Source organism: Stigmatopora argus, chromosome 16 (assembly GCF_051989625.1).
Source record: "Stigmatopora argus isolate UIUO_Sarg chromosome 16, RoL_Sarg_1.0, whole genome shotgun sequence".
Taxonomy (NCBI): domain Eukaryota; kingdom Metazoa; phylum Chordata; class Actinopteri; order Syngnathiformes; family Syngnathidae; genus Stigmatopora; species Stigmatopora argus.
The window spans coordinates 5,478,946-5,496,139 of NC_135402.1; the positions used below are offsets into that span (position 1 = coordinate 5,478,946).

The following is a 17,194-nucleotide window of genomic DNA, read 5'->3' on the forward strand; positions in this document are numbered from 1 at the left end:
GATAAAGCGGTTCAGAAAATTAGATGAGATGACTATTACTATTATCATTTCCATGATCAGTCATTATTTTGGCATGAGTAACCCCTTAATAGCCAGAATATATTTAATAATATTAAGCTATTTACCAGAACATAAAAATGGATGTCCATTATTAAAAGAATTATAATAATACATTTGCAGCAGGTAAAGTATGAAAAAGAGGCAAATGATTGGGCATCTATCATCTTCAATGGCACTGAACAACTCAATTTTAGGTGATTCATGGATCAAAATCAAACCTGCAAATATATCATGTTAACAAAATTTAATATTACTCTTTGAAATATGACTTATTGTATTTCAAGGGCATTTTCATGCTTGCAGGTCTTGGCATATGCCAAGCAAACTAGCAGTGAGGCATCCCTGAGTCTGGAGATGGGAGCCAACACCAGCCAGCTCAGTGACCTGCCTGACAACCCCAGCCTCAAGACTCTGGTGGGCACAGAGTCAATTTCAGCAAATGACCCTTTCTGGAACCAGCTCATCTCTTTCACCGTTATTAGTCCCACTAGCAGGTACTCAACATAGTTTAAATCATGTGTACAGGATCTTCCAAAGTACACCAGGATGTTTGTAAAGCCGGCTGCCACTGGACTTGAGTAATGATTTGTCAGGGCTTTTTATTATGGTGCTCTATAAAGGTGTTATTCGTGGTTAGTTTTAAAAAAAAGTAAACATTTTTCCCCAAATGAGCAAGAGAAGAACCAAGGCAAATAATGAAAATAAATATGTAATAAATTATAAAATCAACTTTTACAAACAAACAAGGTACATTACTTAAATTTACATCAACTTTGTTTGAGTTAATAAGAGGTTCAATGGCTGTGCATTTAGATCAGTTGCCAAGCAAGGACAGACACAATTATGCTAGCTTGCAGTTTTAGAAATGTTCAAACTAAAATTAAGTGAATCTGAATTGGATCACATTAAGTACGATTCCTCCTTAAACACACAACTCATTTGTCATTTTATTTTCTGCTTTCTTTCTGTTTTTAACAGCGGAGACTCCAGGTTGTTGGAAGAGGCTGTGTTACCATTGGCTAGGCTCCTCAGTAGGTCTTCCTTAATTAATCAATTGATGAATATTGCAATCTGTCACACTAAAAAATGTTTTATGTGCTGCAACTGTCTCATATTTTTTTCAGTTGAAAACAATCACAGAACAGGAAACTTTGGCACACTGGTTAGAATATTCCTGGGAAGAACCAAAGAGCTGAAAATATCAACAGAATGTCAAGAGTGAGTGTGGGAGTCTTTTGTGTTACTTATTAATGTGTCTAAGATAGCAGAGTTAATTAAAATCAGGAAAATGGAAGTCACTCTTCTCGGCCTATTTCTAGAAAAATCCACAATTGAAAGGTTAACTTCACTGTTTACTTGGCAATGAAGAAGAAATGAAATGTAATTTTTCCAGCTAATAACATTTGACGATTTCAATATGACATTCAGGTGAACATGTTTCTAATCTTCTCTACAGTCAACTGTTTATCTGGCAAGCCCACAATGCTCTCTTCATGATCCGTTGCCTGCTCAAGGTCTTCATCAGGGACATGAACGTGGAGGAGCTGCACTTGCAGTTCAGTTACCAAGAGAGGGCGCCAAGATCCTGTGGAGGTAGACCTTCTCTACAGCTCTTCTTTACACACACACATAGGTGGTCTAGGGCCGGAAGTTGTTGTCAGAGCAGGCATGGAAAGCAGGAAGGGATTTTGACCTAATTCACAGGAACTTTGGTTTGAATTGCTTTCAATAAACCTGGGAAAGTGGGGCACTTTTGTGGACAGCTGTGGTTGCCTTCAGTGTCAACTGAGCAATCTAGTTACAGTTTGAGTACAGTTTCTTCTTTATTCAAACCCAGTGGCGGGCCGTCAGGGCCTTCAAGGCCTTCTCTGCTGGCCTAAGAAATATCTGAATCATATATTATATTTTGTCCATCAATACTTATTAAATAATTCCAAATTTTCTGTTAGCGTCCTTTCATTGCTTTCCCCCCTGGTTGCACTGCTTCCAGATGTGTGTTTTCATATTGAAGCATTTAACCAATCGCATTTCAGCCATTATTTGTTGCCAGGGTCAGAAATCTGCCTCAAGGCCTTCACAATCAGTTCTGCGGGCTCTGCCGCTTTAAACAAGCGTTGATAAGACTGTTGCGTTAACCAATCAGATTTCGAGTTGGCAACACCACAATGCCTTGTCGCAAGAGTAGGCATACGTCATTGCCTTCTCGCTAGCGTAGGTATACGTCATCGCTTTCACCAACTTTTATTGGCTGGTGATAGAGTAGGTGGGCCAAAGCTACCAAACTGTATCTGGAGCGAGCTGCACAAGCAAATATATTGTTGTGTTGATTTAAAGCCATTTTCAAGACAGACTTTTCAAGAGAAAAAAGCTGTACATCATTAAGAAAGGTCGGACAACTCCAAAGCAAGCAATCCTGTCACTACCGGGAACGAACATTTTCAGCACTCAATCGAATAAAAATGTATGCCCGAAATACAACAGGTCAGGCTCGACTTTCAGCATTAGCTTCAATGGCGATAGAAAAGAAGGAAGGAAGAAAGAAAGGAGGATGGATATTGTGTACAGTTAAAAAGGATTTTTGGTTAGTAAAATATGGCTATATTCCTAAATAATATTTTAATTGTATGAGGTTATTATTGATTATTTTTTATGTGTTGCAGCTGTAGATGCAGTAGAGGGTTTATAGCCATAAAATAGTTTTTGAGGGTTGGATTGATTCCGACAGCTTAAGGCGTCGCTAGGAAATTCACGGACCGCCGCTGTTCAAACCCAATTCTTTATTAATAACATGACCCCATGTAAGTTTTCATTGGTACGTATCTGATTCTACTTTCAAATCAGTGCCAGTCATACAATACCATGACACATTGGAAAAATGGCAGGAACAAAATCCAGGTTTTAGCAGCTTTACATCTCCGTGAAAGCTGGAAAATTGCCAGGTCATCTTAGTCCCTCTGTTCTGTTTGTGCCATGCATACAGAACAGAATGAAAATGACTGAAAATGTCAGAATATGGAAGCACAATAAAATACTTTTTTTCCTCTTCTTTTCTTCTAGAAGCAAGCCACGAAGACCTCCTTGAGGAGCTCTTATCCAACCTTGTGCACCTGATCGTTGAAGTGCCGCTGCTGTAAGTGATTCCTTTGTGTGTGAGTCATCAACGGAACTGGTGCACATTTTAAAAAGGTCAAGATGTCCCCAGACGGTTGGGGAAAAAAGACAGTTATGGTGACCGGGTTGTTCACAATGCCCCGACTGTTCCCACGCAGCTATTTAATAATGTCACTTGTCTGACATTTTACATCGCCGACCTAAAAAATGGTGAGTAGTGGTAGTCCTTGTGGAGCTGGACACTCCCTCTGTTCATCTTTTTCATTGGAATTCGTTGCATCCAGGATGGTAGTCTTGGAGATGATAAAAATCTATTTTTCCAGGGTCATCATGGTTTAATAGTGTAATAATGGTTAGAATATTTACTTTATTTATCAGATGTTGTGGCTATCTCAAATAACTAACACGGCTTCCTCTCATGCATGTTAGGTTAAGTGAAGGTTCTAAATCAGGCATGTCATATACAATTTTACTTTGGGCTAAAATGGAAAAACTGGTGCCAAGTTGTAAGCCCCAATCAGTATTTTTATTTTATTTTAAATTTACTGCTATTGTGCTTGTTTCCCATAAACCGACTTAGGTTTTGATGTTCTAGGACTTCATTCCTCCGACCAAAGAGAGGATTATTCATAATGGAAGACATCCTTTCCTCTTTTCTGTCCGTGGGACTTGTTCAATCCTGCCATCTTACATAAACATATTGGACGTTACAGCATATTATTCATTATTCCTGGCTTCCAGGCTTGCCCTGTTCCATTGCCTCCCTCTTCTCTTTCTCCAGAAATGTGCGGCAGCTGGCCCGGTTACGCCTTTGTACGTTCGTCGTATTGCACATAGAGCCATTCCTTCATGGTTACATATTTCTCGGCTTTGACCGTAGCCTTGGAATAAAAACATTTTGTTTTGTCATAATTCGGCCTTAATTTTCACAAGATACACATCAGTAATTGTCATATTTTTTGGACAGCTTTACAATTGACTCCTTTTCAGATCAGAGTACCAGATGTTGACGTACTTTAAGATAAGGTTATTTGCACATTAGTTTTTAACTTCTCTTTAATCACACACATCTCTGTGTTATTTCAATGACACAAATGGGCATGCTTATTCATCTAATGGGCCTCTATAGAAGGTCCAATGTTTCAACTGCAATAACACCAAGCATTTTCTTTACATGACAAATAATCAACATATTTCTGCCGTTCACATTGTTGTCTCATCCACCTACAGTGACATCACATACAGCATCCTGTTTGAAGCTGTCACCACTCTGCTGGTGTTCTTCTCCTACCAGCTATTCAGCAAGGACATCCTGAGAGATGGTTTGATCCACCGACACGTCATGAAGGGACGATGGTAAGTAAAAAAAACACTTGATGGAAAATTTAAAAAGAAAAAGGTTTTACCACTGCAGGCAATACTGGCTCATTTGTACAACTTTTATAAATCAGTATACAATAATTTCTGGTTTTCTGGTTCTATAGAAACTTGCCATGGCTTCTTTTTTTAAAGAGGGAATTGCAAAGTGTCTCCTAAAAGTTGCCCAAAATATTTTTCTTTGTTCCAGTCTGTGTTTGGCACCGAATTTTATGGATTATTTCCAGTTAGTTGCTAGACAGTCACAGGCCTTTGTCTGCTCTTCTTCGCAACCAGACAGTTTCATCACGCACATAACAAACAGTGTCTTCATGCGTTATTCCACTGCGGTCATAAAAACAAGGAAACGTCCAGCTGACCGTCATTCCGCCGTCTTCTCTGTGACCTTTCCCTTGGTGTCTGGTAGACAACCGCAATGTCTGAATTTTTAGCGATGACGTCCATTCCATAAGTTCCCTACCCAAATTCCTACCGCATTCCTGTCCTAACTTATCCTTCCCAATCATTCTGAGACAAATCACTCAAAACACAGGATATACAACACGTTTGTGGACTGTCATAAACATTTCAGAATTTCCTCCAATGCTTTAAAAGCCTGGCGGGCCGCTAGGGTTTGCATTTTTTCAAGAGGAAAAATACAAACAGCAATGAGAAATGTATTCTATTTTTTCCCCTTGTATCCAGTTTATCACTGACCAGTCGCCTAGTGAAGACGCTGCTCTACAACTTTATCAGGCAGGAAAAATGTCCACCCCCTGCGACACATATCTTTGAGCCCAAAGAGGAGAGTGGCCTGCTTTATGGGTTGGCGTCAGGCGTGGCAAGTAAGAACATACCCACAAAACCACAAGGACCTGCTAAATACAGACACTTATGCTGCATGTTGTTATTTGGCTAAAGTAATCCTCAATTTGGATTTTTTGTTAATAAATTTTGTGTGTGCGCGGCTATTCAAATTGCAAAAACATACAAGGCTTGCAGTGTGAAGGGAATGTGTCCATTATGTCACATAGATGTAAATATGGTCCCTTTTGGGAGGTTCTAGGCGTCACAGGAAAGTGGAAAGTTTGAGATCTTATGCTCCTGGAGCCAACCTTTTTTTTTTCAACCTGATACATTCATCTGTGGTATCACGAAGGAACATTTTTTTTATCCTTAGTCTTCCTTTGCTAATTTATTTCTGTTATTTCACTTGTTGTTGATGTATTTGGCACATTCATATGGATATGCATTCATATTGCAAATGTGTCAGATAGACATCTAATATTTATCAAGATAGAAATGAGTCCAGATCGGATATATAAAAAAATAAATCAATTAAGACTTGGACTTTTACTAACTAAGAGGTTCTGAAATGCAACTAGATTTTGGCTGCACTTTGCTAAATGCCTTTCTGTCCTGTTGGTGGCAGATTGCATCCACTTTGGCATCAGCATTCAACGGCTAGTGTTAGTTTTTGTGTGTCTGTCTTTGTCAGTTGGTCAGTCAGTCAGTGGCTACCGACGGGACTGATGATGACCTTGTTGCCCTATCCTCTTCCATAATCCCCTCGAGCCTCTCTGTCTGCAGCCGTCTCCCTTGTGCACACACGCACATCAACAAAGGGACAGAGTTACTCTTATAGTCACCGGTAGGAGACAATGCTTGTTTTATTCCTCATGTCTCCTAAAGCGTGCACATTCCATTTCCATGTGGAAAATGTGTTGTTTACAACGTAAACAGCAAAGCCTTTCAAGCAAAGACTCTTATTAGGGAGTTTTCACACTTTTGAGTCTGATTTATTCTCACAGCCGCTGGATGGGCTTTTGAAGTTGTTTTTTTTCTTCTGCGCTGCAGTGTATGCATTATGGGTAAATCTGTTCATTTGAAAGCCCTTTTTTTTTTATATGGGCGAGATTATCAGAACTGTGTGCTGGCTGGCATCATCTCTATTAAAGCACTCAAAACATCCCAAGACTCTGGCCAGTCTTTCATCTTTGTTTAGTTTATATACTCTAATCAGACCCTGTGCAGGAGCTAGATAAAAAAAGGTTTCCATTATAATAGTGCCCAGTTTTATTGCTTTAATTTACATTTATTTTTATTGGGACTGGAGTTTAAAGTTTGTACAATTTGCATAAAAATGTGAGGTGGGAGTTGCGTTTGCTAAACTAATGCATTAAATTAAAGCGTGGGTATTTGAAAGTGTTTTTTTGCCCTTCTGAGCTTATTCACGTCAAAGAACTAAACATAATTTGACTACTTGAGAGAATTTGTATTCCAACAGGTCCTCAGGTAAGAAATAGAAAGCCCAAGTTTATGATTTGTGTTGGCTTCTATGCTTGCAACCTTCTCCATTTCTTGTTTTTCTCCCTCCACTGTTTGTCTGGTCACAGGCAAAGCAGTCACTGCAGTTATTTATGGATAACAAATAGCTGTCGCTTAGGCAGAATAAAGCTCAGTGAATGTGTGTGCGAGCATGCAGGAAATGTGGCACCCTGACCAACTTCAGTGACACAGTCAGGCTAGTCACTGTGGTGCCGGTGATGCTGTGAACAAGGGCTGTGTCACAGATTGGCGCCGTTTCTTTTGAGATCTTTTTCTTCTCCCAGAAAGCGTACGTGGGAGAATGCTGGTTCTGTGGTAAAAATCACCCTCCCTTTCCCGCTGAGTCCCACTAGTCCATTTCTGGCCACCATTTCCAAAATATAGCACCAGAATGGAATACACAGTGCCCCCGCAGTGTGAGGGAAGCATAGTTTTTGTGAGGTTGTTTATCACATCATGTCAATGTAGGCTTGAAAATAAGTTGATATTTTTTTAGTAGGAAATGTAATCCTTTTGGAAGAGACCAATTTGCCTACTGATTTGAAAAGGTCATGGCCAGTATCAATTTTTCTGTAGGTGTTGATGAACTAAGTTATAGAATCAGCCTGCTTTTTAACCTTCACCACTAGATGGCAACACGTCTACTTGATGCTAATTATCAGCTGACCCAAGAGTAGACTTCCAATGAGGACCATGACTTTGCTCCACGCTTGCATCATCACAGCTAACCTAGAGGTAGACGTCCAGGAGCCAGAGGGCAGTCATTCGTGGGCCTCAATGCTGAGGCTATTCTTGATGCCTTTAGTAAGCCCGCAGTTAAGTCAAGATACCACCAAACTAACACACACCAGTAAAAACATAATACATTTTTTTCCCTCTGGCGCCAACTTTGTTGTTTCTCATCTCGAGCGCTGCAAAATGGTCAGCTGTGATTCCATTGTGTTCATTTTGGCTTTCATTACATCAAGCCTGGTGGTTTGTTTCCTTTCACATTCATTCTCTCATCAAGCATAAATCAGGCCGACCTTATTATACAGCAAGGTTGGTACTCACGATTGAAAGATTAGAACAATATGACTACTATTAGCAGCACCTCTAGTTTATAGCTCGATGGCACCAGAATTTACGACCTGTTGAAGCCCGCCACTTGACTGGCAAACCTTCGCATGTATAACTATTTAAGCATCCCTCAAAGTAGGAGTGCCATGTTTTCTTATATTTCAACCACTGCCTCAGTTTACACTCATGCATCCATTTTTTGGTACCACTTTTCCTCACAGGGGTCGCAGGGGTGCTGGAGCCTATCCCAGCCAACTGTGGGCAGTAGGCGTGCGACATCCCTGAAATGGCTGTCAGCAAATCAATAGCTGCAAACATGAAAACCAATCAAGCAAAGATACCTAATATTCCTAATCATTTTACTTGACATAGAATAATACAAAAAATTCTCTAATTATTTACCAACCATACATGATTATAGAATATTACCAATTAATACAATATCTATGCAATAGGGCAAAGTTTGCTTAAAAATTACTACTAAATGATGTGAGGAAAAATTAGACCAATTGTCTTTTATTTATTTATTTATTTTTTTGTAAGGCAGTCTACAGTACGTATTAGTAACACTATATTGTATATATGTCTCCAGGTGGTTTATGGAGTGTCTTCACCTTGGGTGGAGCTGGAAGTAAAGCCGGAGGGGACCTGGAGCACAACCCCTTACCATTGTCTAATCAAAGTCTCCTGTTACTGCTTGTCCTGGCCAATATGACTGATGGGCCTGAATGGCCCAATCCCTACCGCCAGGCTATAACCTGTTTTAGAAACACACAAGGTAATGGGCACATAGTCATTCACAAAACAGTTAATTTTTAGCTTAATTATGGAACAAATTAAACCTATAATTGACCTTATCACCATGTTTGTATGGTTGAGATGTTAGCATATTTTTATACTGTGTACATTCATTTCCTGATTTTTTGATTGTAATAACAAAGAGCAATTAGGAGACAGTGTGTCTTGTATATATTTGGGATGATGCTAATGTAAAATTGACAGTACATCAATACCCTCTGAATTGCCAAATGTTTCACAAACTGGATGACCATAAGCGCACTGCACAATGAAGCTCCGTCATTGTTTACTTCCATATTTTACCCCACCCAGACCACTTTGACCAATCTTTGAAACACGCAAAGCACATTATGGACTTTCCTGGTTTGAAAACGCCTATGAATTTTTAAACCCCACCTTAACGCTCAGACAAAAGGATGTTAGCCTGAGTATTTACAGAAAGCATCATAAAAACAGTACCTTTCACCCAAATGGGTCGAAACAGTTGCGTTCATACAACCCGCTCCAGAAGGTGCTATTACAATTTTCTCACATTAACAAACGCTTCTTTCTGGTCTGTGCAGACACGTCATCTATTCCTGTGGAGCAGGCACACACATTTCAGATCAATTTTAACAGCTTGTACACAGCACTGTGCGAGCAGCAGTCCTCTGACCAGGCCACACTGCTGCTCTACACGCTGCTTCACCAGAACGCCAACATGAGGACGTACACGCTCTCCAGAACAGACATGGACAATCTGGTGGGTAACATTGTGGCCAAGTACATCCACAAATATTTGTCAGAGACATTTGTTTACTAATCCATACTATATACAAGGGATTAGGATTCTTACATGTGTTTTAAAACTGGTGTAAAACTGAATAAAGCTCAGATTCCAGGAAATAGCATTGATTTTTATCTTTTTAATTTTTTTTCTTCAGGTGTTGCCAATTCTAGAAATCCTTTACCGTGTAGAGGAAAAGAACTCCCACCATGTCTACATGGCTCTTATAATCCTTCTCATTCTCACAGAAGACGACGCCTTCAACCGTTCCGTCCATGAAGTGGTTGGTCAAATGCACAGTTGCGCAGACTCGGGAAGTTTGGCCTTCTTCATCAAATTTCTTGTTTTTATGTATCCCTGCTCGCAAGGTCTTGAAAAATGTTACGTGGTACTCGGAGAGGTCGTTGACCGACATCTCCCTCGGCAGCTTGCTCATCCTGGTGGTAATACGAACGATCCAGTTCAACATGACACGCACAAGGGTAATGTCAGCAATGAAGTGTCTTAAAAGTGATGATATCTGACTGGTTTGTAACATTATGCTACCACCTCCTGTAGGATAAATACCTCCACACCAACTGTCTGGCAGCACTTGCGAACATGTCTGCACAGTTCAGATGCCTCCATCAGTACGCTGCTCAAAGAATCATCAGGTAGTAATTTTGTCTACCAGCTTTTATATGACAAATGGATAGATATAGATGGACAGATAAAGTGCTCCACTAATTCATGTATTTTATACGTCCTAAATGGGTTTGTTAGATATTTGCAGTTCAGATAAAAGGTACAACGTCATTGATTTCTGATATAATAGAAAAATATTGATGAAGGATACAAGGTAGAGGGTATATGAGTAAGGCATGTTTATGTGTGGTACCAATTATTTTCCCAGTAGAATTGATAGTTGTGAAAAAACGGTATCATTGAGTAAGCATAGTGGAACTCAATACAGTTTATTCTGATATTAAGGTACTATATGACAAAAGAATGATAGTTGATAAATGATACACGACGCAAAGGTTGCATAGAGACTGATATGATAATTATCGAACTGAAAGGAATGATTCATATATTAAATATATAGAAAGATTATTGATGCTCTAATGTGAAATATGTATCACAGTTTTGCAAACTACTACTCAAATCAAACATAGCCATGTCCTCTTAATAATTGATGGTAAATCAGCACAAAGCATCCATTCTCAAACAAAACATGAAATATTGAGTTTGCAGCTTTTTTCAGAGCAGACACTTATGTAACGTCCAAGGAAAATTTGTGTGCACTCACGTGAGCACGCACACGTCAAGTTATTCACTCGTGATCGTCAACTTACGACCTAACAGGAAAGCACGTTTCCTCTGCTTTTAGATGCACGTGCCATTATTCTCTTATCTGTATCTCTCACAAGTAAGGAACCGATTGCACGGTCAGATATTTTAGCGATGACCACGATGAACTAAACAGTCAGAAAAATAGGGGCTTTCCTGGCTGGATTTTTCTAATAGCCAGCCAGACAGAAAGTCAGACTGTTGAACCGCGGCCTCCTTTTAATGGACTACCAGAGTAGCACCAGAGCGGTCATTGTTTATTTACTCACTGCTTAAATTTCCTGCCGACAGCACACCCAACGCCATCATTTCCTTTTATTTACTGTTCATCCTTTTTCGCCACAGATAACACATTCTCCGATTACGCACTCCCTCGCTGCATTAAATCACTTCCACCGTCTATCTCGCTGTCTCCCGTGATGTTCATTCACTTGGCGCTCTCTTGTCTACACACTTAAGTTGTGAGTCATCAATGCACCAAAGCACATTTCCATCTAGCAAAATAACCATATTGGGATCTGTGGAAAAATTTCTCCTTTCAGAAGGGTGGTTAAAACCTCTTTTTCAAACCTGCAATGGCAGACGGCACCTAACAATGTCACGTAAAGAAAAAAAAACATTTAACAGTTAAAATGTAATAATTATCCATTATTGGCAGAGTTCCATGTATGAAATTCTTGTTTATTTATTTTATAGCATATTGCACTTCATCCAAATTACACTTTCTTAACCATTGAACTGTGAATATCACACGGTCTCAGCACAATAGGAATTATACGAACAAATAGGAAACAAGGCTATATGCCCATAAAAAGATGCACTTTATGTGCATGCAAGGACAACTGAAAGACTTTTAAAAAGCAGACACATTGAACAGTGAGGCATTCTGTCATTACTTTCAACCTCATGACGAATGGGGGGTCTCGACGCAGCCACGTGGAAGTCCGTCCATGTCCCTCGTTTCCATAGCAGTCGCTCTCACACAGTGTGTTATTGTGTGCGGGAGTCCCAGCTGGAGCCTTAACATCCCCATAGTACAAAAAGTCTTACTGGCTTAACAGACATTCGGACAAGGCTCCTCAAATATCTCAATTTGTTTTAATTAAATAGTGCCAGTGAGTCTGTTTTTTTTTCTTCCTCCATAGTCCTAGTGCTAACAGATGAACAGGTGTAGCTGTTATAAGCATTCCCTGTCCTGCATTTTGACAAAAAAAGTGAATGCTTGCAGTGTTATGAACATTTAAATTGAGCAGCAATATAGACTCCATCAATTTTAATTATCGTTGTGTGGTAACAAAATGCCTTGATTTGCAACTTCTCCACATAAGGAACATAAACCAATTACAGAATTATGCAATTTCAGCCTTTTATTTAAGACGAAAAAACCCAGCTGCATATGGAAAATACAGTGAGTGATCAACAGTAGATGTTAATATTCAACGAAGAGATCGCCTTTCCAATTAGAGTATCAGCCACAGATTCACAGATTGATAAATATAAAAAAAAATACTGAAAATTGAAAAATTGCAATCCATTTAAATGACATTGATTGCTGTTCAAATTGAAATATGAGCTTGGACGCAAAGCAATTTAAACTTTAATTCAAATTACATCTCCAACTCCAAATAGGATATCTCGGCCATCTCACTTCATGTTTTGGTCTGTCAATTTAAGATACTTATGTCATTTGTGTACATGCATCTTTCTGTCTCTCTAACCTCCCCCTATGCCCTAGATTGCGCAAACACACTTCATATGGCCTTTTAAGTTCACCTGCTGCCATACATGCAGCCCACACTTAAGTCAAAGAGTTAAGGGCAAAATTGTTCACATTTTTGTCAAGTGGAAGGCAATTCTTATTTCTTAAGGAACATAAGTATGGAAAAGGAGTTGGAGCAATGAATGTATAAGGTCATCATGATTGTGAATGGTGTTTTTCAGTGCTGCTCTTGAACCTCTTGCTTCCTCTTTTGTGTGGTTGTTTGTGTCTGCTGCAGTTTATTTGCTTTACTTTCCAAGAAGCACAACAAGGTGTTGGAACAGGCAACGCAGAGTCTGAGAGCCAGACAGAGCGACAACATGGTCCTGCCCGATTATGTGAGTAATACACAAACATGCTTTGTTGTGTTTTCTAAACCAGGCTACACACATACCGTTTCTTTTAAACTGGAAAATGAGTTTCCCGTTTGCAAAGGTTGAATTTGTCATTTTGAAGCTGTCGTTTATCAATGTAGGCTCATAACACTCCTGTTTGACTGATTTTTCAGAAGGTTATTTAAATTATATACCACTGTTATAATGGCATATGTACAGGAATATGACAAAACGTGTTGATTCCTTTAGTGTCTGTGTTTGTAGGGCCCAAATCTCATCAAAATGTCGAGCTTGTTCACTTTCAACATATGCAAAATGGCCTGTTTAGAATTCTAACATATGCGCAACAAATGACAAAGTGATTTAATTAGCATACGGTGCTCATGAACCAATGCTTGTTGGAGTCGGTGCAGCAATTGAAATAAGAATGAGACAGCCATTGTTGATCCGTATGCCTAGAAACGATTCTTATGACGTTTGAACAATATGTCAAACACAACTAAAAACAGGATATGATGATTTACAGTTCCTTTTGAACTTGTGTTTAATTCAATGCACTACAAAGGCAAGCTGTCAAAAATGTAATTAACGTTACCAGTAAAATTTTCTTTTGCCAATATTCCTCATAATTAACTTAATGCGTGGAAAAGCTGTAGCTAAGAAATATTTTCCCCTATGTTACATCACCTTTCCTATTAACAAGCCTCAACATGGGACCATAGGACACTAATTGCGAAAGCTCTGTAGGGGGAGTTCTTTCCAAATCCTTGCTTGAATTGCAATTAGAGTGGTTAAAAAGTATGGGCCTCTGTTGCATTTGGTGCACCCAGAAAAGCGTGAAGCTACTTGTCTTTTCTGATTTAAGCAAATGGGATACAATGCACCTAAACTCAGAGAACAGCTTATTAAATTATTGAACACTTATTCCAATTCTCTGTAAAGTGCATTAATATCAAAGGCTGCATTTATGCTAACATAATATAGAACGGTGGTTTGCAAGACCCAACTTAGCTCATTTGAAATAGAAAGTGATATGAAAGGGATTTTTTTTTCTGTTTTCACTAAAGATTTCAAAACATTGCAATATAAAGAGTGCCTCAATATTGTCATTTTCTCTTTGTAATGAAGGTGTCCTTTATACTTCAAATGTATTTTTTGGATTCTGCACAAAAGCTCCGCGCACTTCTTTGTACCAGTAATGTGTAAAGAGCCCCTAATTTAAAGTGGGTGGAATAGATTAGTATTTAAATGTTACATCTTTGGCGCAATATGTGCAATTTGTGTTTTTGTCTCAACGCTTGTACACCCTACGTTCCAGTTTGCCTGTCTGGGACCCACTCGGACTGCCACATTAGATTCTCTTAAGTGTGTTTATTGTTTGTGTTTGTATGAGGGGTGTGTGACATGGATGAAGATGCCCTTAGGTGTCTGGGGAAACATGAGTGCATGTGAGTGCTCCTTCAAGCATGCAGCGTCTGTCTGATAAGGCCCCTTTTGCAAACACATCAGTGCGTATATATTCGATATAAAATGCAATTATCCAGTTACTATGTTTTGAGGCTTGCATCCTTTCCTTTAGGCCTTCTGTTTTATTTAACAGCTGGTATATATATATATATATATATATATATATATATATATATATATATATATATATATATATATATATATATATATATATATATATATATAATGTATGTTATATACAGTATCTACATATGTATCCAGACATAGTTATATATATATATATATATATATATATATATATATATATATATATATATATATATATATAACTATGTCATATCTGCTACATGGGTGTGCATCCATGCTGGATACATATGTAGATACCGTATATAACATACATTCAGCAATGACAACAACAAATAACAAGCAGCACACAGTGAGGTCAAAGTGTTAATGTCTGCACACCACATCTTATTATCCAAAGACTCTCGACTAGCTTTTTTTGCTCAAGGGCACCCAGAGGATTTTTTCCCCTGTGGTCTTTCATGGGAAACTCGCCACAAGGATTTTTTTTTCCACCCTCCTTGAATAGCGTGTGACATCCAGTCTGGGTCAGAGAACTGGTCCGTGTCTTTGATAGTACTGTTGTGCTTGACTTTAGACTATACTAACTGAACATGACATTGGTTCCCATGTCTGGCAGGGCTCTAGTTTAGTGTTATTGACATTTGGCAATAAAAGGGGACTGAAATGTATTGTTTTCGTCCACGTGCACACACATTGAGACACGCATTCATACATAGGCTTTATCTGTTCATTTCTTGTAAGCAAGTGGAACGCAGGTGTGTTTTGCCTGGAATGGGAAATGCGACCTTCCAGACTGGCATGCATTTCATCTTAGCTAAGTTGTATAGTGGAACCTGTTTTTGAGTCTTAAGCCACCACATAATTGTACCAGTGATGGTTTAGGCTGGAGTGTCAGACTCATTTTTGTCTAGGGCATATCATAGTTATGGTTTCATTTGGAAGGCCATCATGACTCTTAAACTATATATAGTAAATATAAGACCCTATCAAATTCCATTTCATTTCTTTTGAGGAAGAAACATAAATAGGGCATTTATATGTATTGTTATGAACAACTGCTCAAGGAGCAGAGACCAGTAAAAACCAGTTTTTTAAAAAACGTATTCCATTTCTTTGAAATTAGGGATTGGTATAAGAAAAATATCTCAACAGATTTGAATGTCAAATCACTGCAGTTTTAGGACTTAAGCATAAAATATATAACATAGAGAGGGAACGGGTGACATAGGAGAGGATTTGTCGATCATTGAATGATACTTATTGACTATTAGAAAGAAATGAATATCTTTTCATCTAAATTGTAAGAGACACTGTGCTTCTGACACAGATAAAGTAAAATTGAGTTTTTTTTTTAACAGCTCACTGTTGGACCCCTTGCCGTAAAGTCAAAATTGGTAGTTATGAAAAGAGTCATGATAACAGTGCCTTTTTTAGTGAAACAGCGCAAGGTGTGCTTATCTTAGTTGTTTTGAGCTGTCTACAACATATGCCAGCCACTATGTAGTGGGGGCGCATCCATAAAGGAAGAGCAGGCTAGAGGAAAGCTTATTGCAGCAGTGTGGGAGGATGGTGCAGGGTGCTGATGGAGACAGGGCATCTGGAAACAATGTCATTTGGCTGAGTCTGACCCTGCAGAGAGAACTAATGTTTGTTTAATGTGGGATTGCCTGGACATGTAATAGGTTGCTTTACAAGGAAGAGACTTTAAAGAGGGTGGGTGGGGTATGAGAAAAAAATGGAGTGCAAACATCTGTCGTTTTTCCTCGGTCACCCGTCTTTTCCATCCGTTTTCATTCCTCTTAATGTCGTCTTTTTCGCCATGCCACAACCCCCCGCTCCTCCCCATATCCCCATCTTAGAATGTGTTGTTTATGCTGCTGTGTCTGGTTAGCATCAGCCAGGCAAGTGACGAGCCCCTTGAAGCCCCCCAGGGGACTACCATAGACTCCCTGGTCTCGGCTCATTCTTGTTCTTCCTTCCTTTTTCCTTCTCTCTCGTTCTCTTAATGCTGAGTTTTCATCCTTCTCACTCTTTTCTCCTCTTTCACAGCGGGCTGTGGTTAAATTACACATGGTGACGTGCTGCGAACGCTAAAAGATGGCTATTGTGTCCATTGCGTTTTGTGTCACTGTTTACCCTCGCAGCGAGTGGTCAAGCTAATGGCGCTTCTCTCTGTGTTTCTATTTACTGTTATTATTACTGCCTTTCTGGGAAAACACGCACGAAGAAACATGCACTTAAGCAAGTCCTCGCACGACCACCCTGTCAGTGTTTATGCATGGCAGTTGTTTCACAAACTGTTATTTCTTCTTTTTTTTTTTGCCTAGACCAGACACGCTCATTGGCTTTGAAGTGATAATTTGTTACATCAAGAGTATTAGTCCAGATCAAGGAAACCACAGGTAATACAAAAATAATAAGAAAAAAACACACTCCTACTCTAAGGAATGAGTATGGAATTGAACTCTTTTAAATTAATTTTTATTTGGATGATTTTTTTCTTTCCTACCAAAACTAACCTATAGCAAACTGTCTATAAATACGAGAGTGAAAAAAAATATCTTTTAGATAGAGATTTAGCATTTTATTTACTCTTTTTATTGAATTTTTTTTCACCCTTTATAGGGAAAGAGACTATTTTTGTTAATTAAAAAAACAACAACAACACTGTTGCCCTCCTAGCCCAAATAAAGCATTGGCATCTACTCGAGAGAAATTAATTTTAAATTCGCAGCAGAA

General features: G+C 38.9%; 1 protein-coding gene across 3 annotated transcripts in view; it reads left to right on the forward strand.

Moving 5' to 3' along the window:
• dym (dymeclin) overlaps positions 1–17,194 on the forward strand; it is a 55,374-nt gene that overhangs the window by 1,076 nt on the left and 37,104 nt on the right. For 2 of the 3 annotated variants that reach the window (XM_077622189.1, XM_077622187.1), the window contains exons 2-14: positions 364–554; positions 1,039–1,091; positions 1,185–1,278; positions 1,517–1,653; positions 3,118–3,190; positions 4,402–4,527; positions 5,233–5,372; positions 8,507–8,692; positions 9,276–9,454; positions 9,636–9,761; positions 9,847–9,960; positions 10,037–10,131; positions 12,805–12,904. In XM_077622189.1, the coding sequence (XP_077478315.1) occupies positions 415–554; positions 1,039–1,091; positions 1,185–1,278; positions 1,517–1,653; positions 3,118–3,190; positions 4,402–4,527; positions 5,233–5,372; positions 8,507–8,692; positions 9,276–9,454; positions 9,636–9,761; positions 9,847–9,960; positions 10,037–10,131; positions 12,805–12,904 (1,563 nt within the window). In that variant the 5' untranslated portion in view covers positions 364–414. The remainder of the gene's footprint in view (positions 1–363; positions 555–1,038; positions 1,092–1,184; positions 1,279–1,516; positions 1,654–3,117; positions 3,191–4,401; positions 4,528–5,232; positions 5,373–8,506; positions 8,693–9,275; positions 9,455–9,635; positions 9,762–9,846; positions 9,961–10,036; positions 10,132–12,804; positions 12,905–17,194) is intronic. The other variant, XM_077622188.1, reaches the window with a different exon arrangement.